Source organism: Phlebotomus argentipes, unplaced genomic scaffold (assembly GCF_947086385.1).
Source record: "Phlebotomus argentipes unplaced genomic scaffold, Phlebotomus argentipes genome assembly contig_15, whole genome shotgun sequence".
In the NCBI taxonomy this organism is placed as follows: Eukaryota; Metazoa; Arthropoda; class Insecta; order Diptera; family Psychodidae; genus Phlebotomus; species Phlebotomus argentipes.
The window spans coordinates 11331432-11357226 of record NW_026776181.1 but is presented as its reverse complement, the minus strand read 5'-3'; the positions used below and the strand labels follow the sequence as shown (position 1 = coordinate 11357226).

General features: G+C 39.4%; 1 protein-coding gene across 3 annotated transcripts in view; it reads left to right on the top strand.

Moving 5' to 3' along the window:
• LOC132262805 (inactive dipeptidyl peptidase 10) overlaps positions 1-25795 on the top strand; it is a 69982-nt gene that overhangs the window by 32389 nt on the left and 11798 nt on the right. The window contains exons 1-2 of one of the 3 annotated variants that reach the window (XM_059762234.1): positions 3101-3607; positions 25577-25691. In XM_059762234.1, the coding sequence (XP_059618217.1) occupies positions 3545-3607; positions 25577-25691 (178 nt within the window). In that variant the 5' untranslated portion in view covers positions 3101-3544. Of the gene's footprint in view, positions 1-3100; positions 3608-19577; positions 20240-25576; positions 25692-25795 lie in introns of those variants that run through there. The other 2 variants (XM_059762233.1, XM_059762235.1) reach the window with 2 other exon arrangements.

The following is a 25795-nucleotide window of genomic DNA, read 5'->3' as shown; positions in this document are numbered from 1 at the left end:
CCAGAGGAAAGAGGGAAAGCTGTGGTGTCGTTTGAGGGATGGGAATTGCATTAAATCATCACTGAGAGAATTTTGAGTTGACTCAATAAGAGTTTCATATTGAATTGACGAAAAAATGTGATTTGATCTCCCAAGAACACCCACAGATAAAGATTGTATCTTATCTAGAAGAATGTGTACAGATAATATACATACCTTGAACTCAATCTTATGGAATTGATAGCTTTTCAGAGATATATGAACATCAGTCATCCTTTCGTTCCCTCTACACTTCTGTGTCCTTTTCTCATTTTACAGCTGGGAAAAATAGGACAATCAATCGTTGGCGGAACGACACAGGAACACATTGGACATTTATGAAGAAATGCAAGACAGAATGTTTTATTTATTCCATTTGCTCACAAATACAAAATATTCGGAGAGATGCTATTGATTTCTTGTCAAATCAGGAGATAAGAAGCATGGTTCTCTTTCCCAAATCCATCTCCACATGTCCTCGGCGATTTGCATGGGGAAATTGAATTTCGTCACAAGTTGTCTCTCGGCTTGACAAAAATGTCGAAAGGCATGTTTCACCGGTGATGTGGAAAAGGTGAACTGAGGAAAATGAACATGTTGTGGGAGATCTAATTTTCATGACCACAACAGTGATTCTCATGTGCTCATTGCTGAGCACTTACAGACTTTATTGCGCAACACGGAGAGAGTCAAGATTATCTTCTGGGTCAAGGCTTCTTCCGGATGAAACTACACCGAAAAGACTTCCTGAGTGCATAACAGTGAAATATGAGTCTCGGAAGATGTATTTTTGCCCTCTCAGACATGTTTCTTTGTGGAGAATCGTCACAAGTCCATTGCTTTTGACGACCTCCTGTCCACAATTTTGCACCATTCCTTTTTCTCAACTTCCCACATCTGGCCAAAGTTTCCAGATTGTTGGTTTTTCCGTCGTCTTTCATCTCTCTGCAATTCAATTGAAAATTACATCCGGTGAGACTTCAAGGCAAATTCACTTAAACAGCATGAACATGACTGATGCTCTCCTGACTTTAACGTAAATTCATCAAAATGTACAAGAAATTGTTGTTTTGTGTGGCTGGAAAAACAGGGCACAGCATTCCATTTAAATGGCAGTGAAAAATTGCACAAATTCCGCAACATTGAGAGCAAAACTCATGTGGAAAACATCATTAAACTCCCGTGCATTTTCCTTGCTTGCGCGCGGGTGTCAAAAGCAGGACGAGTGAGCCAAAAATGCAATTCCACCCTCAACACCATACTTACAATTCCACCCTGTTTCTGCATTTTTCATTGCTATATGCTTATTTTCATAGCAATATATTCTCCAAAGATTTTCACCGTCTTGCCTTCCAATGCGCTTATAACATTTCCTTTTCGGGCGGACTTTAGGAGTGAGCGTAAAAAACCGGCTTTTCTCTGTTGTGCAAATTGAAATGAAAAGTACGAATTGAAATAGCAAAATCTGCTATTATCCCCTCCTTCGGTGAAACTATTAAATCGTCACACATAAATAACACAGTATTTCATTGCTGGCTGCAAGCTGTTCCCACGCTTAGGAAGGATGGCGAACAAAGGATATGCTCAAAATGTGCAGAAATGGGGAGATCGTCTAAAATGATTCAGAAAGCTTTTACATTTCTTTGCCATGTTGTACAATATAAACTTTCATTCTGTCATGTTGGGTGTCCTTTGCTTTTCTACACTGTGTGAATAGTGCGCGTGTATAGAGATTGATGATCATGAGTTTCTGGGCACTGAAAAAGAAACACTTATTCACGGACAACGTTGAGAAACAGTCCTGAAATCAGAATTTCCTTTTCTCATTGACAACTGCGTCTCGTGAAGGTGAGAGGTAAGTTAAAAAAAAAAACATAGTTTTTGCACTGAGAAAAATTGTATCGATCTTATATGAAATGATTAAAGATTTTCCAGTCATGCCTAATAAAATATTTGATGAGACACTAAAATTGGTTATCAGCACTATTTCATTGCCTTAATAACATTAAATTGTATGGCATAAAGTCCATCCATAAAATATTCAATGTGCCCTAGAATCGATAACTGGACTGAAATCTAATGGAGAAGCATCTGGACTTTCATGACCAAACTTCCAAAAAGCTTCTCTCAGTAAATAAATATTTATGCGAATGTTCAAACTGAATTCATTTCCTGTTGCCGCTAATTTACTCTATTATATTCAATGAATTTGAATAAAAGAAATTATTGGAATTTCTGAAACCACGCTAACATGAACAAGCTATTTGCAACCTCAAATTCCAAACCATTCACATAAACCAGTGAGTCTTTGGAAAAGCCCATAAATTTCATTTGGAAACTTTCCAAAAAATGCTCGGTCCGAGCATCTGGAAAAGGGAATTCAACACAAACAGGAAACAATTTAAATCAATTCATGACTTTTCCCAAATCAACCCCCCAATTAATAAAAAGCACCAACCATCTGGTAGGATTGTGGACAGAAAAAGGTCAACCCTCCACTTTTTACGCTTAAAATAATACCACGAATTTTCCCCTACTGCACAACTTTTGATGATGATGGCTAGCGAATTTATCAAAACTTCTCTAAATTAATTTTCACACTTGGCAGTTCTAAAAAAAAGGGGAGGCCAACGATCGAAAATGGATTTTGTGAGGTTGCACAGAAAAACGGCATATTAATTTGAGCACGAGGCTTCTTATATAGCATGAGGGAGTGCTGAGAAAAAAGAGTTTCCATTGAGAGAAGCGAGAGAAGCTGAGTGAGAGCGCAAGAGAGAATGTGGGAAATGCCGCATGAGGCACGCATTGAGAGGAAAGCTCACGGCGCAAAGCTTCTCGCAGCTTTTCCGAGATGCCAGTGAATTTTGTGAAAAGCGAACAGTTTGAATTCCACTGTCGACGAGGACGGACTTCCGTCCGAGGCTCGGTCATGTCTTATATGCTATCGGGTGTGGATCAACAAACTTTCACGAGAAAGTTCGCGGAAAACCGACAACGTGAGAATTCTTCATCAATGAATTTCCACGTAAGACTTCAAGCAAGTTGTCCAGTAAAGCTAATTAATTAATTGTGATCTCGTGCAGTGATGAGACAATGTCGCGGATTTGTGAAAATTGAAAATTTGTGTGGTGTAAAATTTCTTAATTACACGCCTCGATTGAGAGTGTGAGGATAGAAAGTTGCCATTTACTGTGCAAATGCGCAATAAATTGTTCTATATATTCAACAAATTTCCTCTTGTGGGCTTCCTCAAAGACAGTGAACTTTAAAACGAAATTAACCTCTTCAGAAGACTAACTAATCTTCTCACCCTTCACAACTTGTTCTTTTCTTTGGATCTGCGCTCTTTAAAGTTTTCCCTCCCTTGGACATAGTCTGCTGGTTTCTCTGGTGGACAGCAGCATTGAAAAGCAAGTGCGACAGTGTGAGATGATTGCAAGAGTAAGGGCTGGATAAGTGGAAAATACACAGAAATCTCCCAAAGTACTTTATCCCATTGAATGTAAATGTGTCCACTCACCGCAAAATGAATACCGTGCAAAGTGGAGGACACAGCGGATCCCTTGGCAAAAAGGATTCACAGATTGAGGTAAAATCTAGACATGTGCCTGTTTATGTACCAAACGGAAAAAGTTTCAGGACGATGAGTGGCATTCTGGGGAGAAAAAATTTACAGAACAAAAAATATGGACAATATAAGTCACGAGATTCCTGAAACAAGCTGGGAATGAGAAAAAAATAAACATTTCCGTTCTGAGAATTGATGCTTCTCGCAAACAAAATGCTTCTGACACTCAAGTAGCTTCAGAAATAACGGTTTGTGAGAAACACTCGTCAAAAATATGGGGTGCAAGAAGATTTATAAAGTAATTTGCATACCTAATTAGTTCTTACACTTCCTAATTATATGTAAGTATTTTGGGATTATGCATCGCAAAATAGTTGTTCGTAGAATCACTCTGGGCACTGTACCTGTGGCGAGAGTCATGAGGGTAAATGTACACAGAAGAGGCCACCGGAATGGCTGAGGAATTCACTAACCCTTTGAAGAATTAATAGAATGTGACTGCGGAGCGACCAGGCGTCTCCACTGATTCAACTTTCTCGCAACTTTTTCCTCCCGTTGGCACTTTTGCCAAGACAATTCCAGCTCAATTTCTAATGAGCAACACTCTGCAGCATTTTCCCACCCAATTATCTGTCGGTTCTCGTGCGCTGAAAACTTTTCATCGCATTCAGGGGGGCGCTTTTCATGTTCAACGGCTGTTCGAATGGTAGTTGTGGAGTATTTCACACGGCAACCAACAATCTTCTCGTGTCACATTCAAATTAGTAAGGAGAGTAAATTAGATATTAAAGTAATAAAATAGCGCTATTTCACCATTGCGTGCCTCCTTCGTACTATGTATAATTAGAGTTTGAGTTTCGCTTGCTTGAGTTATAGGAGAATGTTGCAAACTGTTGATTTGGCGATTTTTTGATTTATCCCCTTGGGTGCGTGCCTGAAAAATGGCACCATCAACTGAATGGGTGGCAGAAGTGATGACATAGGAGGAGGAAGCAAATTTATCCATTATTTCATTTTCTCTCCTCTCGCCATGTCAGGACTTTTTCTCTGGAACAAAGAGGCAAACTCTCGGTGCGACTTTGATGTATTGTGGTCGGGTGTCAGGCATCCTGGGTCATTTTCCCACTCGCTGTGATGAATTTTCACCGCCAGTTCGTCCGGAGTGCAGGCCATGAAAAATCTCTCGCCACGAGGCGGATGTTTGTGGAGAGTTTCATGAATAATTTGCAATGGAAGAAACTAGTAGGTCGCCAGGCGACAACGGATTCCATTAGAGGAATTGTTGATGAGTGTTGAAATGGAATTACCAGTCGAGAGAAGATTGGACTGACGACGACATTGGGCAATGTGTACAATTTCTGTAGACATTTAAAAGCTCTCTCCCTCAATTGCGTAATAAATATCGAGAGATTCCCCTTCAAATATTGCAAAGCCACCCACTTGTATTCTATCCTCGCTCATTCCTTCACAATTCAATGTGAAATCAACCATTTACCCCGCCATAGGTATAACCTTCCGCTGTCATTCAAGTCAGAGCTTTACCCCAAAATCTACTGAGAAATTGAAAAATGTTTTTTAAAAGCTCTCGGCTTGTAGGCCGATTAAATGTAACCATAACGGCGCAGAGATTGAATATTGCTTGACAAATTCGTCCAAGAGAGCCATTTTGTCCCTCGACCATTAGCACAAAAATGTGCTTTTACGGCTGTGTTTATAGGGTGAAACAATTTATGGGTCGCCTCTGCTATAAATTAAATTTAAAGACAGCAAATATGCCCTCTCTTGGGTACACAATATTCATAAGTAAAAGCACCTCTTATGGGTGCATGAATTATTTATCTTGTTGAAAATGCTATGTTGCAATTTTAGCAAAATGAAACCAACCCCAGGGGGCCGGTCGTCCATTTTAATACATATTACCTCGCATCCTAGCCAGACTCTGTTGATATGGGCTGATTTTTGCTTTGCGGGAGGGAAAAAAAATTTCACACAGTATATATATTAAATATATTTACTTATATTGCTATGGAGTGGTGATGATGGCAGAAAACGAGTCCTTCAAAGTGAATTTCAAATGAAGTTCGCATGTAGGGGAGCTTTGTGAAGAGCTTTCCTTGCGTCCTTCGTCCCGGCACTTGTGAATGGCAGTCGGTCTGCGCTAATTGGAGGAATCAATTATTTTTTGGATTCAAAAACTCGTGCGATTTACCAACTGACCATAATATTGTGAAATCCCCTGAAAGCCCTATGATTTCAACTGATTTTAATTGTCCACTCTGCGTCATCGCGTCTGAAATTGGAGGAAAAAATGGATTTCAGCAGATGCAAATGCATTTTTGCAGAAAATATTCCCGAGCCGTATTGGTGAAAAATTGACAAAAATGTGATTTCTATTTCAATTCCTGCACAATGAAAGAGAAATCGAGACATTCATGACAGTGATGGGTGTTCACCAGGGCAAGGGAAAGTAGATGGGATGAAAGTGGCGTCTTGTAATTTATGAGTGCTATTTTCTAGACATTTATTCATGCTGTGACCATTTGATGACGAAGGGCTGAGAGAGGCTGAGGTCTTTGCGGATTACTGGATATTGCCGGACAGCAAATGAGATAACTTTTCCATCCTATATCTACTCTTCAGCATTTATGATTAAGGTCGAAATTAATGAGAAATATTTTATAGGACTCGACCAAGCATCTTAAGATGCCTTAATTTGCAATAAATCGCCCGTTTACCTCTAATTTCTCATTCCTCGTCATTTAGTGACTTCCAATACTCCTCTTCTCTTAAGATGAACTGCTGCGAGACTGTCGTTGAGTGAAGGAAAAAAGAGCAGAGGGACAAAGAATAATTCACACTTGCGGGACTCAAAGTTCATTTATGTATTCAGCGTACGTGAGGGCGCAAATGGGAATTGCTATCATGAATTTTCCCGGCCGCGTTCGCCCTGCTAAGTATTCCCAAAGCATGAGCAAATTTCGGCTTTTCCAAAGTCGATCTCTGTCTGTGTCTTTTGATTTCGTGGCACAGCAAACAAGCCATATAATATGCTAAGTGATGCAACGGGCGAGAACAGAAAATTTGGGACTCCTTGGCTGGAATCTCAATTTTCCGCTGAGCTAAGCAAAGCTGTGAACGTCACAATATTTTATCCACTTTATCTATTTGCATCTATTCCACGTCCCATGAGACGTAATTTTATTTTCACGCAACATGAAAATGGACTAAACTGTAAATCACCACCGGACACAGCGCAGCGTAAATTGTTGATGTGGACAAAAGAGGGAGAATTGAATTTATTCGTAATAAATCCTCAATTTCCCTGACCGTTTTTAGGAAAGGGAGAGGGTTTGTGTGATTTGGGACACACAAAGCCCAAAGGAGAGGAGCTGTGATTAGAGGTGTTGTAGAAAAAGAGGTGTTGAAAATCGTTTTACATCACTAATTGAGTTTGTGCATCGAGACGAGGCTTAAAATATACGGTAGACTTTGCGTTCGACATGAAAATTCTAAGTGAATTTTGTGTGTGAAAAAGTGGGGCAATTCTGAAACACTTTTGAGATTAAGTTTTAGAATACTGAATACAAAATTCGATAGAAAATTTGTGGCATTTTTTTATACCATGATTTCATAGTTTTTCTCTTCGGGCTTTTCTCCACTTGTTTTCCCCGTAAATTTCATCCTCTAGATTAAGGTGAGGGTAAACGTTTAATTGAATTGGGAGACTATTTTCGTCTCAAAATCAATAGAATAGTCATTCCCCACTCCACAGGACTCCTGGAGAAAAATGTAGCATGAAAGAAGTTTCGAATTTTTAAAAGGAAGAATAGAAAGCATATGTATTCATTATTTATTCCATATGTTATGCGATGCCACGTCAATTGGGTTGAGTTGAAATTTGAATGTTCGCAAGCTTCCTCATATACATACAACATAGTTTCCTATGCGAGGAAACTAAAGACCCCACGAAGAGCGGTTCTTTTCTGGCGAACGTTGGAAATGCTGATGATATATGTTGCTTGGCAATGGCATTGAACATCTGACTATTATGGTAATTTATTTTAAAATACTCTCCACACGGGGATTTTCCCCTACAAGATGAAAAAAAGCTCTTCTCCAACTTTTCACTTCATGCAGGAAATTCAATTAGGCAGATTCTTTAACGTCTCTTGTCGAAGACGCACCGTTTCAGCACATTAATCATATTTTTGGTGAAGAATAAGAATGGAAGTGGCTGATAAAATGATGGATTGATTGTTTTGGGGTGGAACAGATCACTTTCACGTGAGCTGAGAGAATGCGATGAAGTTGAACTCTAACCTGCTTCGCCATTACTCCTCAGTGGGTGGGAGAAAATTCATACATAAATACAATATTTCCGACGTCATGAGTTAGCCTTGACGGAAAGTTTTCACAAAGTCCTTCCATAAACAGGACCTGTTGCTTCTCTCTGGGACATCATTGCTCCGTGCATTCCATCTGATTGCCTTCCTCTTGAATTACTTTCTGCATGAAGAACCATTTGTGGAGTCTTTTCAACTAGAAATGTGTATTTTAAAAGGAAGGGTTTACGAACTAAAAATATGGCTTCCGCATGAAATTAGATGGATTCTGAGAGTCCGGAAACACATGAAAAATCCAATTTTAATATCAACTCGACCACGAGTAATTTTATCGCACGTGTAACCTGATGCCATTATACTCTAAAGTCCACTAAAAAGTTCATACTTTAGTGATTTTTTCTCTCTTCCTCTCCAAAAACCGCCATTGTTAATCAAAATAAACTTTTCCTCAAAAACGCTGGGTTTGCTTGCAAATGAGAATACAAAGAGTTTTTGTCACATTCACTTTGGAATTAGAATAGAATAAAACCTTTGTTAGTATAATATGCATTTCTACGCTTATTTCCTAAAATTTCGGGGTAATAAGTAATGTAAGAACTAGGAATTTTTTAAATCCCTTAGAAGGAAAATTGTCTGAGAAAGAACGCGCACTTTAATGGGTGTGGCTCTGAAGAAGGCGGGTCATTCTTCGCCGAAAGGTAGAATTTGCATAATATGCCATTCAAAGTGGCGCGAATTCGTTTTATCAATTGGAAAATAAAGTTGATTAATTGAATTTCGCATCAATTTGTTTTCAATCTAAACCCCACGGATGGTAATAATGGAAAATAGACGAAAGAGAAAAAGTGATTAAAAACTGTCACACAAGAGCGCTGATTTATGCCATTTCAACAGGTGCAAAGGAGCATTTTTCACATGGATGATAAATAATTAATAACAGCGACAACGCAGCGATGTGCTTTCGGCAAATTGACTCACTTCGCGAGCAGGTGGAGTGGAGAGTGTATTGATTAGTGGGCACCTTTTTGAAAGTTGTAAGACAAGTTTTGGTCTGAAAATTTCTCTAAAACATGACATTTTCTCTGTGAACTTTTCCACCAGTCATGCTCAGAATGCTGTGAAAGAGGTTCGAATAAGATCCTTGACTCTCTGGTGTTTTTTTGTAGCCACACTCTGTGGGTGTTTGCGATGAAACCCCACTTCATTCGCACACAATCTCGGTGAGCGCAGTTAAATGGCGCACTGGCAGACATGGATGAGAGTTTGATGATCCTTCCGTCGTTGAGGAAGTGCTGCTCAAGTGCTCCGCAATGATTGTCTCCCTCCTGCTGCCGTCAGTCCCTGGTCGAGGGCCACGAAGCCCTGGAAAACTTAACTTTACCAACACTCCAAGAGGTGTTTCGTCTTCACGGAATTTCAATGCCCAGGGCCGTTATTAATGGGGAGCGTGAAGGAAGTTATTCTAAATACTTTCATAAATTTTAAAATACTCACGTTTCGCAAGTTTGCGAAACAAGGCGAGGACAAAGTTAGTGAGCGTTCTTTGGGACTTTTCAATGTTTTCTGGACTTACTTTCTACAGACTCAATCCCTCAAATATTTATCATCCAATTCCAACCCCACTGAAACTTTATAGCACACATTTCTCTTTTGATGAATTCTGGTTAATTCATTACCATATCACAGATTCAAAAAAAATTAAATTAATTGCCAATTAGTAATGTTCATCTGAGCATTACAGAGCTTTTGAAAAAAAAACGCTGTTGAATAAAAGTTATTTTTTGCGCATTTTGCACTGAAAATTTGTGCAGCGATGCGTTATATTTTTAGACACTTTTGCATACTGACAATAAAGCTGAATATTCTCCACTGCGCGTGAGATGAATTGTAATACAAGAACAAAATTTTTTATGTGGTTGTATGCCATCAAAATATTGTACTCGAATTTTCGAAGAAATCCAATAAATAAATTTTCTCCGTTAATTAAATTTATCAGGCTTCAAAGCTTTTGAAAGTGCAAAAAATTCAATTTGTTTTGTTAAAACCTAATGAACTTTTATGAGCGATAATAAAAGCACTTATTGCAGAAGAGAGAAATTGCATTTAGAAGTTTAATCGTCTACTTTTAGCATTATATTTCATTTATGCATGAAATTGAGATGAAAATTCTGTTAAATAATTTTATTAAAATATTGAAATTCTCTGTTTGCAATTTCCTCTCCAAAAAAAATGTCAAAATTCAAAACGTGTTCTCTCACAAAGCGTATTAAAAGTTGACAAAATTTGCATATTCCAATTAAAAAGTTTAAGCTTTAGAATGTAATTTGTTCTCTGCATACATATGTATTTTTTATGAGTTTTAAAGACACATTCTTCTATGATTCTAGTAAATAAATATATTTCGTGTTAACACTGTGTAATTGAAGTGTAATATCAATTCATGACAGAGACAAAATTACAGATCATGTATTAAAAACCTGTCCTGTTTGATTAAGATCCACGGAGACGAGCTAATTTTCCTCATCTCATCCCGAAGGGTTAGCAATCTCAAGGGTTTGCCTTACATTTCCCCCGAGATTGACAAGAAGCTCTCAATTAAACGTGACATCGAATCAGGAGAGTGCTTTTACGTGATTTTCCACATTCTTGGAGTATTTCAAGCACTCACAACTAATATATTGACGTTATCAAAACAAGTGACTCGAAAATAAATGAAATAGCTCGTGAGTTTGGAACTTTTCTAATTTGCAACTATATCGGAAAAGCCCGTGGGAGTTGAATTTACGGGTGCAATGGTGGCTTTTAGATATATACGTTTCAGACAAGCAAATTTGCATGTGATTTGCATGATAATGCAACCACTAAAGTGTTTGATAAATGGCAGTGAAAAGACCATGCCGTGGTGGTGGTGAAATTTGCTTGAATCAATTGTGTAAAACCTCACCAAATAAATTGTCATTGTTCAGCAGTTTTAGCAGAAGTCAATGCGATGATGCTGTAGATGTTTTTTTAACTAATTCATTATATAGTAGGAAAGATGTTTAAAAACATAAGAATGGCGTTGATGAAATTATAAACAATAGACGTTTTCTGAGTGGGAGGAAAAATGCGCAGTATTAAATCTTGAGAGATAATAAATTGTTGTGTGCGAAGAAAGCTCATTGAATTTCTTTTTCTCTCCTCTCATTTCAGGTAAGCTCAGAGAATGTTGGCCTGAATCCCACCAAGAGCTTCACGGAAGTGACTCAGGGAGGTATTAGAGAAAATTAATTTCACCCCACCTAAGAAACCACGTCGATATTTTGAGGTAAAAGTCTGTCTGAATAACACTCAAATAAGCAACAACCTCGAGCACTTACGGATCAAATGACGAGATTTCACTTGGGGCTTTTATCGTCAATTTGAGCTTCAAGACGCACAAATTTGGTTTTTCATTGCGAGTAAACACACCAATAATTTCCCGCATTTATTTTTCTAATTAAATGCAAAGAGATTATTTTTCATGCTCTGTTTACTTTCCAATAAATTCTTAACACGAAAAGATGCTCCAGAGTGATCAATATATTTCCAACTGTATGTCAAGAGTAGAATTAATTTGTTTTCAGAATCCCTGTCTATACACAGTTCGAAAGAAGGGAAGTTCAACTTTAATTGTGGAAAATTACGAAAGTTTTATCAGAATATGCTTTCAGAATCGAAAATAGTTGAGAGAGAGAGAGATTGAGAAACTTCTGCACTGAGATGGTGTAAAGATAATATAAAAATCATCCAGCATAAGGTTCAAAGCTATGCCGTATATGCAAATTACACAACATCATTGCATTCGACACACAGTAAGCGAAATGTATTGGAATTTTGATTAATTTCATTAAATATCCCGTCTGGATTTTACTGACTTTTACGATGTGCCCTATAAAAAGGGGGAGATTTTCGAACTGAAACAGAGCAAGAAAAGCACGAATAAAAGCTCACGTTGGCAAATTACCATATAAAGAGATTGTAAAATTTGTGAAGAAATATTGCCGTGATTTTATGACAGCACATCGAACACAAAACTCTACTTTCTCGGAGGCAAATGTGCATGATTTGAGTGAGAATGGGATGGAATTTCGCCCATTTGGACTCACATCGAAACATTTTAACCGATTTGCGGCAAAATTGCCCGCCCTCATCGGTGGATACATAGCCAGTGGAAATAATTTCCTGTGTGTCTGTCTCCCATTCCCATGTGGAATATGACTCGGTATCCATTCATCTGATTCGTGTTCTCATTACAATGCCATTTGCGATGGAAAGTCAAACATACGTGAAATGTTTATGGCAAAAGCACTCGACATGATCAATGCTGGGGAGGTTTTCATACATGCATATATGAAAACGTGCGTGGCAGTTTCTCAGCCTTTGTCGTTCATTTGAATGGCAGGCAAGGAGCCGAAATCTCTGACTTCATTACCCGATATCCTGGCATAGATTCGCTAACGACACTCAAGGCGCGGAGTGAGAGCGCTTTGAGATTGAAAATGTGCGATAAGTGTAGTCGTAATGGGTCCATTTGGAGCTCGGCAGATAGCATATGGCAAATCTCCATCCATGAATGTAAATTACAGTTCTGTCACCAATTTAAATGTTAGTGGAGCCAAATTCCAGGTGGACTCACTGTGTTCTGTGGTAAGAAGAGGCGCTTTTGAGTCATAATTTATGTTTGAAAGCTCCCATAATGCGAAATGTATAATAGCGATAATTTTATTTCTGACTCCATTCATTATATAAATGCTAATCTAAATTGTGCACACCACAAATTTCATTTTAAAAACATCCTATCACGATGATACAAATTGCCTTTGATGAAAATTTTTCAATTTAGAAGAGTTTCGTTAAATTACACCAATCAATTTGGATGCTTTATCACATCGTGCTATTTAATATGCAAATTTAAAATCTTGATTACAGAGCTTCACAATTCGATAAGCTTCAGAGCTTTCTGGTATATTCAAAGTAATGAAATCATAATGCTGCATAAAATCCTATTATGAATTCGATTAATGCAACAAGTGGCGTCGCAAATATTGTTTTGCAAGCTTCATCCTTAGTCTGGCGAGCCAAGATTTATTATAATATTGCGCAGAATGGGCAGAAATAGTCATTCTTGCGCTCATATCAGTTTATCAATTAATCGGGAAATCATCGTAATGTTATTGCGATGAAATCAGAGCAACATTCAAATGGCAATTTCATCGGAAATAAAGCGTCCTTGGTGGGAAATTGATTTTTCTGCCAAATGCAATTAGTTCTCTTGTATTTTCGTCGCCCTCCATCGCCATTGTGGCGTCAATTGGGGCGAGGTGGAGCTTTAGGGTGGCAAATAATGACTGGCCAAGGAATTTGCAGAGAAGCTAATCTGTTGATAAATATGATCTTAAATCAATAGCGACGGAGTATTTAATTAGGTCGAACTAATTTACAGTTGGCAATTATCCTCGTCAACATCCGCCCAAGGATGCTGGGCTACACGAGAGGGCGGGATGTGAACAAATCTGTTCCATTCCAGTGGATTCAGTTCAGAAGTAAATGGAATATCGCTCAAGTGATAAATTGACTCCGAGACCAATTTATGTAGGAATTTTCACTTTGGTCCACTTTGACACCTCCCGCCACACTCGAGCAATCTTCATCGACACTTCTCGATTGATGCACACCCTTGATTCGCACTGGGGAGCCGAACTAGAGTCTCCACTGCACAAGACATGCAATTTGAGGTTGGTTTAGTGGTTTGACTCTGGCTTCCTTGTCTCCACCTGCTTGTCACTCTTTGCCATACCTGTTTACCAAAACCATGTAAACCATCATTGGGAAGGGCGAAATATCGTGTGTCAACAGCAGGAGCCCAAATGTAAATCAACGGTTGATATTTTGTCAATATGCAAAAGCGTTACGTGTACAATGTCAATAGTTCTGTGGTTGAGGAACCTGGCACGGCCCAGGCACATGTAAAACGATCCGTTTGGCTATAATTAATAGCTACAAATATTTGTATTTTTCCTATACTTCACAGCAGGAATGTTTGCCGTGCGAGAGTAGCGAATTGTTTGGCCATTGAGCTTATCTTTAACAACCTCTCCTATTTGCCACACAAATCGCTATTAATCAAATAATTCTCCTTTCACCCAGGAACAAATTACAGACGCTGTTCTGCAGGTTATTTCTAAAGATATGCTGCATTTAGATTAAATGCTTTTGAACAGCATCAGTAATGTTATAAATACAATAGGGCTTTATGATTAAGTAATGCTCAGAGGTTTATTTCCCCTTTTGTGTGTGAAATGCATTTTAGAGAGCAAATTGTTCCGCATCATTAAAAAACATTATATAAACTATTCTGAATTATTAACATAAAGATGCTGGTCAAATTCCTGCATAAAACATTTGAGATAATGCCCAGAGCTTTGAAATCAGCGGGTTTAAGTTGGGCAAGTTCCCTAACTGGCAAACTCAAATTTATACGCAATTCAATCTCTCTTGGTAAAATCGTTTGACTGCATGAGATTACAGCTTTCTCCCAGTTCTTCACACTTCATCCTACCTGACAAGTGGATGAGCTGCTGAGATGGAAAAATAGTCCTTCTGAGAGTGGATACGAGCAGCTGTTTAAACACTCGTGAATAACATTCCCCGTGGCGTCATGCTGGTGTGCTATCTCCCGATGTGCTTTTATAAAGCATTAAATCCGTTAGCTATGAACTTGTCGCAATGTAATTCATCACCAGAGATCTGATGGTGTCCCGCTGAGGACCTGGAAAAACCATGCCGAGTGCGTGTGAGACGTCAGGAACGCCAAAACTGTGTTTTGGTTTTGCGTACGTCGCTTCCGTTTGGCCGGGTGGTTCAATTTAATTACGGCAAACCCTCTGCTGAGCACTCACATGAGCTGGAAAAATCAGCGTTTCTGCTATCTCAATTTGTGGGTGTGTCGCTTTGGCAAGGGCTTCACATGTAATTCTGTTAATTTATGTGGCAAAGAAAGTTAGAAATAGCTCGCCATACTCTATAAATATGCCTATTTCCGTTTCGCGGCGCACAACATTTTCTCCACCGGATATCGCCTTTGGGGCTTTTTGGGTGGGGTGAATTAACATTTTTCAGGCGCGTTTTTGGGTACAAAGAAGTGCGTCATCTTCAGATGGGGGATATTTAGCATAAGACAGATTTCCCAGCAGGGTTGCTGCGGGGCGGCACAAAAAGTGGGTCAATTCTCACACACGCTGGACATGCAATAAATAATACCAGACGCCTCCACTGGATGTATTCACACACAAACAATCCCACGATTATTTTTATTGGTGGCTCTCTGCTGTGGCGCTTGAGCTCGTTAAGTTGCCGGTGGGGGTGGTTTTTATTTCTCAACTTCATCACGATATAATGAGAAACACTTTGTCCCTTCGCTGTGTGATTAAGTGCAATAAATGTTTCTTACACCCATTATGGCACTTATTCAGCTGGTGTATCAAGATACATAAATTTAAAGCCACCCCAACCTATGCAGTGTATCCATCTGAATTAATTTATTCCACGTCTGCTGACTTACTCATCGGCGAAGGAGCAAAAGCGTGTGTTGGGTCGGGGGTCGCTTCACAAACTCAGCGACGAAGGAAGGTCATCACTTCAATACGCACTTCGACCCCTCTTGGTTGCTTTTTTGCCCAGTCTCACCCTCGGATGTTGGATAGATAAGCGCCCAGAATTTTCACCATGTCACTATTGAGTGCCCGGGCATGCGGGAGCTTTGAGCTTAGTGATGTCATATCTTTTTATCGCGGCAAAATGAATGCCGTCTAAACGTTGAGGATAGAGGAAATTCTTCACTCCTCCTAATGATACAAAACATATTGAAAGAGGGTGAGTGAACACTAACTTTCAAGAGGGATGGAACTGTTTTGATTAGGCTATGATGGCTGACAGTATTACATCTGTAGAATTTATGGAACAAGCGGGGATGAATCTTGGCAAGGAAATCACAAACATTCCTTGCCACTCAATATTGCACTCGAAATTTTCCATTTCCTTCCAAGGAGTTTCAAAAAAAGAATGCTATGTATTTGTCTTTTTGCGAAGCAGAGCGCAACTTTCAACCCCCTAGAGAGTCGTCTTTTCATAAAAATAATCAAATGTGCAATATTCAAATGCAATTTCCCTGTTACGACCCTTCATTTGTCTGGCAATCTCGGGGGAACGACAAAAAGAAACAAAACAAGAAAGTAACCCCAAAATATTCACTCTCGGATTCTCCTTAAACGACACGCAAGATTTTCAACTAGAATTCCCGGCATTTCTCCGTGCAAAGTGGAAACTTTGTCGCATCCCATTTCGACATTAGCCCACGCTTGTTTGCCGTCCTCCCTCCACATCTGAGCTTTGTAGCTTAGATGGAATTTGGCGGGTGAAAGGTGCGAAAATGAATAGAAAATTGCTGTTTGAGCTTCACACTCGACTTGGTGGAGAGTGGCACAAAAGCTTCGCCCCACACAATTGATTCTTACTTCCCTTTTGTTCCTCATCAGTAAAAGTTTCTCTGCAATTACTTCTCGCTCGAGTATCCACACAGAATGTCTCGTGCGATGAGGTGGGTATGAATTCATTCTCATCCCCTCCGAGGCAGAGGAAACGGGGCGGAAGAGGCGGTTGAGGATTTTTTGAATCTCTGCCAAGAACGTGAGTCGCTGGAGTGAAGTGTGGAAAATATACTACTGACACGATATAGATTGGAAAATGATATTGATTTTCCATTTGATGATGCTAGTTATGGTGATTATTAATAATTTTATCTACGCTGCTAACTCAAGAGAGGTCGTGATTTTGTGTATTTGCGGGAGGAAAAACTTTGGCAAAGTGAGGGTGAAACAGAGTGAGGCGATAAATGTGCGGCAAAACAAGCTTCCAAGCAATGGCGTTCAATCATTCGAATTTCTGATTCTATTTTGCAGCAATAATGTGGCTTCGGATGGACATTGGATTGCGAGTGAGGGAGCATAATAAGATATTCAGCACGCGTGAGGCTTTCAGTCGAAGTCTGAAAGTTGTGAGGAAACATTTTAGTGGCCCTTCGTCGGGCTCTGACCTGTGAAATGATGTTAAGACGGGACAGGGATTTCCCCTAAACTTCGTAACTCGCTATTAATTACATTGCTGAAGAACTAACGAATTGATTGTGTGCCTCAAGAGTAGCTCGTGTGCGAAGAAATAGGATAGATCAACATCGATTGGCCCTTCTGTTGATTATGTTTAATGCCACAGGCAAGACAGCATCTCAAGGAAGAGCATCTTAAACAGAGACCTAATGAATATTGCCTCTTCCATGGAAAAATCCGGGACACTCAGATATGATCAGTTCTTACTATTCAGACATACAGCAAGTAATGCAATTTTGTGGGCAGGGAGCTTTCGAAGCTTCCCTGCAAGTTCAACGATGCACGCTGCCTCGGGTGGCGCAGTCCTTGCGAATGCTTAAAACATTTTGCAGCTATTCTGCTGCTCCATCGACAGTGATAATATTTTTACAGGAAATATGCAGCATCCTGGAAAGTCGGGATCCATAAACAAACGAGCTTTTCCCTCGCGATTAACATTATACCGAAAAATTATTACTTCCATCTTTGATGCAGATAAACATGCACTTGTGCCAAACATTCTCACAATGAACATTCATAAAATTTCATCATTCTGTTTGCATTTCAAAAGCGCTTTAGACTACAATAATTTTTTGAAATCCTATTTTTCACTGCGCTCTTTGGCAACGGCATCAAATTTTCAGCAAAAAGTCACATATTGCAATATGATATCAGTAAACAACTTGCTGATTGCAATTGGCTCCTTATATTTGTCAAACGTAGTGCAGAAAATGCAGTAATGCTGAACTTCCTGAATCCGCTGACACAGATATTCTTCCATACTTTATGTAAGTCACTCCACATTGTGAAATCTCTTTTCGTAAGTATCTCAAAGATACTCTGCGCTCAAATAGCATGAATATTTGATATTCGCATACTCCAAATCAGAAATTTGATATTCATGGCGAAAACCGCATCGAGGCTTCCACCATTTATGGTACCTCTTGAATCAGGTTTATCGCAGGCAATAACTTACAAGTGGCTCAATGGAAATCCCCCTGGGAAAGCGTCAAACACCAAGAGCCTCTAATTCCTCAGCTCTCGGCGCGAAAAGAATGGCACCCGACTTCATTGGGACTTTCCCGTGTCGGAGGGCAAAAAGCAACAGCCAAAGATTAATTACATTAGAAATTTTTCTTTCGCTATTTTTATCGCCCCCGAAAGCTCGCCATGGCTTTTTACTCCAAGAAAATATCTCCACGAGGGCCCTTTTATTGCATGACAACAGCTAATTAATTCCTCCAGCGAGGAAAAAGAGAAATGTTGCGTTTGAATAGAATTACTTAACAAGGAAAATATGCCCAGAGTGTGTGTAGAGTTTTTCGCAAGAAACGCATAAATGGGAAGTATAGAAAAATATTTTTAACTATATAGTTTAGATTGCTCTTCAACCTTTCCATCTACCATTTATTACGCGAAATGTTTTCACTATGATGCTCTGGGGTTGAAGAATTCAATTTCTCTGCAACATGTAGACGACTGACTATGTATTGTGAATAATAAAATCCATCCAAGATGGATGAGATGCAAGAAGGGTATATAGTGTTTTTTTCCCTCTCGAGACGCTCGTCCTCTTTTAAATCTCAAGAATCTCCGTTATTCTTCCTGCTATGAACACACTAAGACAGGATGTGCTTGCAATTCGCAAGTGAATCAAGCTGGATCTCACTTACTACATATCTGAATGGATTTGTATGTATCTTAAAATCCACGATGACAATTTAATTACATATTCTCGTATTGTTTGGAAAGACTTTCAACCAAATATTCTACGTGATTTTCTCACTATGAAAACTTGTTGTCTCTCGCCGCAATTGTGGAAATATGTACTTCTGAATGCAGAACGCATAAAGTCAATAGTGAATAAATTTTCTGGTTGATAAACTCTTTCCACCTTTGCACCCTCGACCAGCTTGTCATGAAAGGATGTCTTTCTAGCTGAATCTCACCTTCTTACCAGCTGCTGTATTTTCTTTGTGTGGCTTGCGAAGGGAACACAAAAGGAAAGTCTTGGAAGTTCATCCAAGACAGCGCTTTTTATACATCGACGTCGCGTTTTGGTGAAAGTGACGTTGAACTTTCACTGGAAAACTGAGGAAAAGCTCCCATGGCGCTTGATAGGTTTCTCATGGTTTGAATATTAGGGAGCTTTCGTCTGCTTTGACATAAACTTTCCACGAGAGGCGCGTCAAAGCTTCGGCTGCAAAGAGGCCAGAGACAGAGTGAGAGAGGTTAAAGTTTCTCGAGAGGAGCTATTAAATATTAATGATTTCTAATCATGGAGCATAAATTTGCCCACTCGCCTTTTAATGACACTCGCGTAATTGACGCAAATTCCCGCAATTCTCTCCATTTGGAGGCAGTTTTGGCGGGAAAATTTATTGTGTGCGAGTGCGTCGGAGGTGTGGAAAAGCGTCGGAAAATCTCGTGAGCGAAGCGTCGTTGATGCCATGCAAAGCTGATTTCTCAACCGTCAACCTCAGTACCAGTTCAACATTCGCAAAGTTCAAACGCTTTTCGCTCTGTCTGGGTCATCTCTGACCACTTGTTATCATCTATCCGCTTGAGAGCAAAGATTATATTCCCACACCACGGATATTTTTGTACCCAGTTTATTTCCTTGTTGATACCTCACCCCAAAGAGCACGGTGTTAATGTTTCACGCGACATAAAAGAGAGAGAAAGAGAGAAACACACACATAAGAAAATTTGATAGAAAGTTTACAAAAGACCCTTTTATAGATGTGTTATTGTTCCTTGTGCAAGATAATAAATTTTCATTGTAGTAGAATGTAAGGTGATTGCTTTCCCTCCAGTGATGTTGGAAACTTTTAATGGATTCCGTGGAGGACAATACATGATGTTCAGATGACTGAAAGTGTCGTGGTGAATCATGCAAATCATTCCTCAGATTTATCACTCTAACTGATCAGTGAAATTCCGCGCAATTTTCTTATACGCCAGAAATTGTTGAGAGTGTCTTGTCTATAGAGTAGTTGTTTTTATGTGTTTTCGAGAGTAGATTTTAGAGAGGGAAAAAAATGGTGATGGCACAACAGATGAATAAGAGTAATTTGAAGAGCAACAAACGTGAGACCGTCGTCGTCAATACTCCAATAAAGAAGGTTACACTAATTGGAAAGGACGAGGTAAAAATTTTTATGCCATTGATGACACTCTTTCTCTCCTCCCCTGGTAAAGATCTTAAAAGCCTACTAAGACTTCAAAGCGAGAGAAGAGATAAAATATTTGCCGAGGGTGGAAAATCCTAAATAAAACCTCTATGACACATTTAAGACATCACCTCGGGTTTCTCCCACACTTTTCAGCGTCTGCACAGGCAGATCATCTCTCTTTGTACATCACGTGTAGCATGAAGCCCAAGTGAAAGAACTTTACGAATAAAGCCCCTCGAAGATCTTCAACTTTCAGTGAATCTCATGAGAAATATCCGAATGAAAAAGCGAGTTCTTCTGCACAAATTCTATTTCTATTAACGTAATTCCATCTCCTTATGAGTGTAATACACCTTCACAATATCATATAAAAATCGAATAAAGATTGGATTACCTCAGGGATTTTCTGAATTGCCATAAGCAGGTGTCTGGAGAGGGCGCGCCCATCCTCGTGAAAAGACGCAAAGATGAGCGATGATCAACAGCGAAATTACACCATCCACAGAGATAGAAAAGTCAGCTAAAAATCCAATTAAATTTTTAATCGAATAAAGTGCGGGAAGAAAAATAACATGGAACATTTATAATCGCTGAGATGGAATGTCAAAAGTCACGAATGGAAAATTCTTCCCGAGGCGAAATTGCAGAGAATTTCGCAAAAACTTCCCCGCAGCTCTCCATGGTAGACGTATCGAGAGATAAAGGACTTTAGTGTGTGATACGCCAGTCAGCGTCTTGTGTACTTTCACCCAGAGTTGGAAAAACATTGGGAGATATTTGTCCAGATAACATTGAAATATCAGCTGAGAAAACACCTCCAGAGTGGCTGGAATAAAGACGATGGTTTGGCGAATGACGTGAATTCTAAAGAGTAACTATTGGTTGTTAAACTTGCTCAAATTAAGAGAACTTATATTTTCTGAGCTTCACAAAGTGATTCAAAAGGGTAAATCTCTTGAATTAATTTGCTTTCAGTCCGCTCAGAAGTCGTCAAATCTATTTAATGATGTCAAATATGCCTGAATAAACCAACAAGTATAATTTTGAGAGTTCAAGGAAATGTTTGTCCGTCATATTTGCTGAAATATGTATATGCTGCTCTAAAGTAAATTTGTTTTAATTGAATAAAATCGATAGCATAATATCAAATTTATGATTTAAAATGGAGTTTTCGGTTCCAAAGCAGCCAAATTTGACATCGCCTTGTCAGCAATAACAATGAAACAAAGCCAAAAATGTAGCAAATCTGCCATCTACAAAGACTGGCAATTATAACTCTGAACGGAAGAGACTTCTAATGGTAGTTTATTTTCGTGACAAGTTATTTCCCCCTGACGGGGAGGAAAGTGCGCGTGAATCCCTTAAATTCTTCTCACGCTTGTCTCACTGGAAGATTCTTTGAAAACAGATCGATTCTGCCTCTTGGCGCCCAAACCCTCGAGCGCCGCTTATCGTTGCTTTTGTGTCAACGAGAAAGGAAGCAATATCAATTTCCACGGAGTGTCTCAATATAATGTGAACATCCTGATTGTCATAAACACGCTCGAATATGGCATAAGAGCTCCTCATCATGGCGCCCATGAAGAGACGGGATGTGAAATGAGTCTGGCGGTTTGCAGAGTGTTTAGGTATGTGGTTCTGACGATTTAATTAAATCCTCATAATTCATCCAATTGACGACATGCCTCGACGTGTGAGGAATTGTGTGGGAAATTGCAGCACGAGGAGCAGCAGTAAAAAGTCTAATAGACAAAAATAGCAATAACACAGCCGCACTTTTCCATACAGTATGAAATTGCTGACGTTTCTTCTTTCCATCGTCTTCATTCTCAGACACTTGAGGCGTTCTTTTAATGAAATTCTAATGAAACTCAACGATCGTGGCTTGAAATTCAATTGTGACACACTATTCTCGACTGGTTTCAATTTTCAAGTGCTAAAATGAGAGCATGATGGAAATTTTAAAGAGAAATATGCCTTGAGGCTCACCAACCGCATTCCCCCGTCTCCAGTCCAGGACATCCCCTCTGTCACATCCCAGCGAGCTCCTTAATTATTAATAAAAGACAAAACCGAGACACCATCTGCTGATTTCCCACTTTCCATCACTCACAAACAAATCACTCCTGCAGAATTGCAAATGAAACCTTTCGGAGTTTAGGCTTAGAATGAAATCTCTTCATGCCAAGTGTAAAATCGCCCCTCGAGGCACTTTCTTTGCTGTCTCTTCGTATTTTCATTCGCAATTTAACTCAATTTCCGGTCCAAAAAATCCCCTTGAAGAGCTTCTGCAGCACCCTTTCAAGTGCTTCAATTCACTCTCAGTCAGGTTGAGCTAAAAATAGGCCGGGAATTTGGATATAAATTGAATGTTTCAGGAAGATGGATTGGAATTTCTTACAGCGGTCAGTGTTCTATGCCATGGATTGAAATTACATTTTCAGCGCGCGTGAATGCTATTGAGGAATTACTGTGTCAATTTGAGTGTTGGGTATTCGCTCATTGTTTCAAACCAAGCTTGCAATGAAATTTGTGTAAACAAAATAAAAACTATCAATAAAGTATTTGCGGAAAATCGCAATGGTCTTCATGAGTGAAATCCCATGAGTTTCCCACCAATTTGTCCAAATAGACGCCACTCAGCGTGACGCTGAGGTCAATGGGGAATTCAATAATGACGTGACAATTGACTGAATTGCCGAGAGTTCATCAGATTGACCGCATCACACTCACACTGTAGATCATGATTCGTGATTCAATTGAAAATCGTGACATTTAGATTTTTCCTTGCCGGCTTTTCAGGCTATCCACATGATTACAGCATGTCCTGCGAGGCAGTGAAGTGTGCTCATAGAGTAGATAAATGTGCCACGTCATGTGAGTGCCCGTTGAACCATTATAATGTCTCTGGAGAGAGTTTTACGCTCTCACGAGTGGCGAGCAGAATGGCGTTGAGATAGTCACTGGGGTTGTACTATAAAATTCACCCAAAAGGGGATGCGATGAGGGCGGTTATCCCGCGTGAAAAATCCACCGTATTCTGTGATGATGGCGCGCTATTTCCCCAAAATAACCACAGATGCTCAAACAAGTAATAAGCACTCTCATTCTCCGCCATGGATCTCGGGGGAGAGCCAACGGGCAGAGGGACAGTGAGCTTGATTGAGTAACTCTTGTACATTTGGCAACTTTTCGCGCTCACCCCTCAAACACCCCATCGAGTGTGGCATTAAGAAGGGTTCTTACAGTGGACGGATGGCAAATTGACGGACTCAGAGCCTACTGGGAGTTTTGAGATATATATAGCGTGTTATTAATTAAATATTTAATGCTTTTGGCAATTACAACTAATTCAATTTTCATTCTTCCAACCCTTCTCGGGAGTTGTAATGGTGCGCTAAGCTCCTTGATGAGGCTCTCGCAAAAAGCCCAGCAAATACGAATGCTCAATCAGAGAATGGGCTGCGAATGTTGTGATAAATAGGAGGTAATTAATTTCTTTGTCGTTACACAATATTGGGTGAAAATTACATTCAAATCTGAAAGGGGTTGAATTGATTAGAATTGCGAGATGAAGAATGGAAAGCTGCTGGATTTCCCATGAGAAAATCATCATCAATTCACAGTGGGATTGTCTTTTGTATGAGTGCAGAACATATGAATTAATTGTGTATCCACCGCGGAATAAGGTATAACTTCTTAAACAATAAAGCCACAACACATGGGCAGTCAATAACAGGTATTGCGCTATATAATTCAGTGAGTAAATAAACGGAGATACTGAATTTATTTGATAAATACTCATCAAAGTTTTATTTCTTCGTGATTTCGTACAATTTAGCGAAGAATAAACAAACAATTGAAGAACAATCAGCAGTTTTAAACTTGCAAAACCATTTGGCAACTCAAAAAGTTGCTCTTTGTTTCTGCATTTGGACAGCTTAATTATGCAAAGCCACAGAAAAATAAATGAAATAGTTTAGGTACCTATTAGCTTTGCGAGATTATTGTTCAAACATTTATTTTCACTCACTTCACACTACATAATCATATTCAAATGAACTCCCAACGAAAATACGGAATTCAATGAATTTCAGAAGAGCTTTTATGAGCTTTTCAGTTGTGGTGCTCTTAATGGTTATGTGAATTTCATAAGCTTCTATTTCGATTTGCCAAATCCAATCATAATGATTTTAATTTCTATCGTAATTAAATTCAACCAGCCATGCGAAGCATAATTTGGTATCTGGTTAATTATGTTACTGATGAAAGTAATTCAACATTCATTTAAATGCGCTGTTTGGCGCCTACTTTGCCAGGCATTTCATAGATTTTCTGGCGCAATAGTTTATTAAATTCCCCACTTTATCAATATGTCTTTGGTCATGGCAAGAGATTAATCTCTGTGTTAATTATGCCGCCCCACAATTCCTCAAATTCTATTGACCACCAATCCGCTTAAGGGATTTCCCATCATGAGGAAAATTGTGTGGTGGACTCTCGCCCCGAGTGACACTCCAAGTTGTGCGAAGTTGTTAAAGGCAGATATGCATAGATCCTCTTCAACCCGTGTAAAAACATTGGCAAAAGGTGGGATGGAAGAGAGCCGGATATGTTAAGAGTTTGGTAGATCAAATGGCTCGAAATGTAGTCGTTATTAATAACTAACCAATCGATATGTAAACAGAAAAGCAAGAATACATCATGTGGAAGCGTCTGGGATCCATCTGCAAGATAATTCATTGAGATGATTTAGAATTTCAGTCATTCGGAACTAATTGAATGTACATATTGCCGATGATTTTCTTCCTATACGTCGCATTAAACATTTTGATGGGTTGCTATCAGAGTTGAGGTTTCTGCAAAATTTCAGATGTCAGATTAAATTCTTTATTCAATATAGAAAATCAAGCCTAACACGTCTTGCTATATAATCAACTCTGAGGCATTTTCCCAACTTTTCTTCACTCAAAATGTGCAAATACACAATGATGGCAAATAGACTGGCAATAAATCAAAATATCAACTACAAATGTTGACTTCGAGCACTCATTCGATGCTTTTCCATCGTCATTCGATGCGCACAACTCTTGCTTTCGCTGGTGAAGGTCTCTGGAGGTCGAGGAGAAAGCCCGTGAATATGACAAACCCATATCAAATGTGATTCTGAAAATTTTATCATGACTCCCTTTGTGACCTTTTCAACCCCATCCGAATCCACCCATCGACATATTCGCCCACACGCGCGCCAAATGTCTTACAGAGTGGCCAACGAGTGATAATATTTTGCTGTTTTCTGTCTCTTCGCAGGAATTGGTCGCCTCGTCGCCAGGTCGTCGGAATTGGCGCGGTATCTTCATCGCCCTGCTGGTTATTGCTGCCGTTCTGGGACTCATCGTGTTCTCCATTTTTCTACTTTCACCAGGTGAACTCTGACCCTTGCAACCCTTCCACAAATCCAGCGCAATTCACGTGGTTTATTTGCATTGACTCTCATGTGACAATACGACAAATTTTCCACCCTTTCGT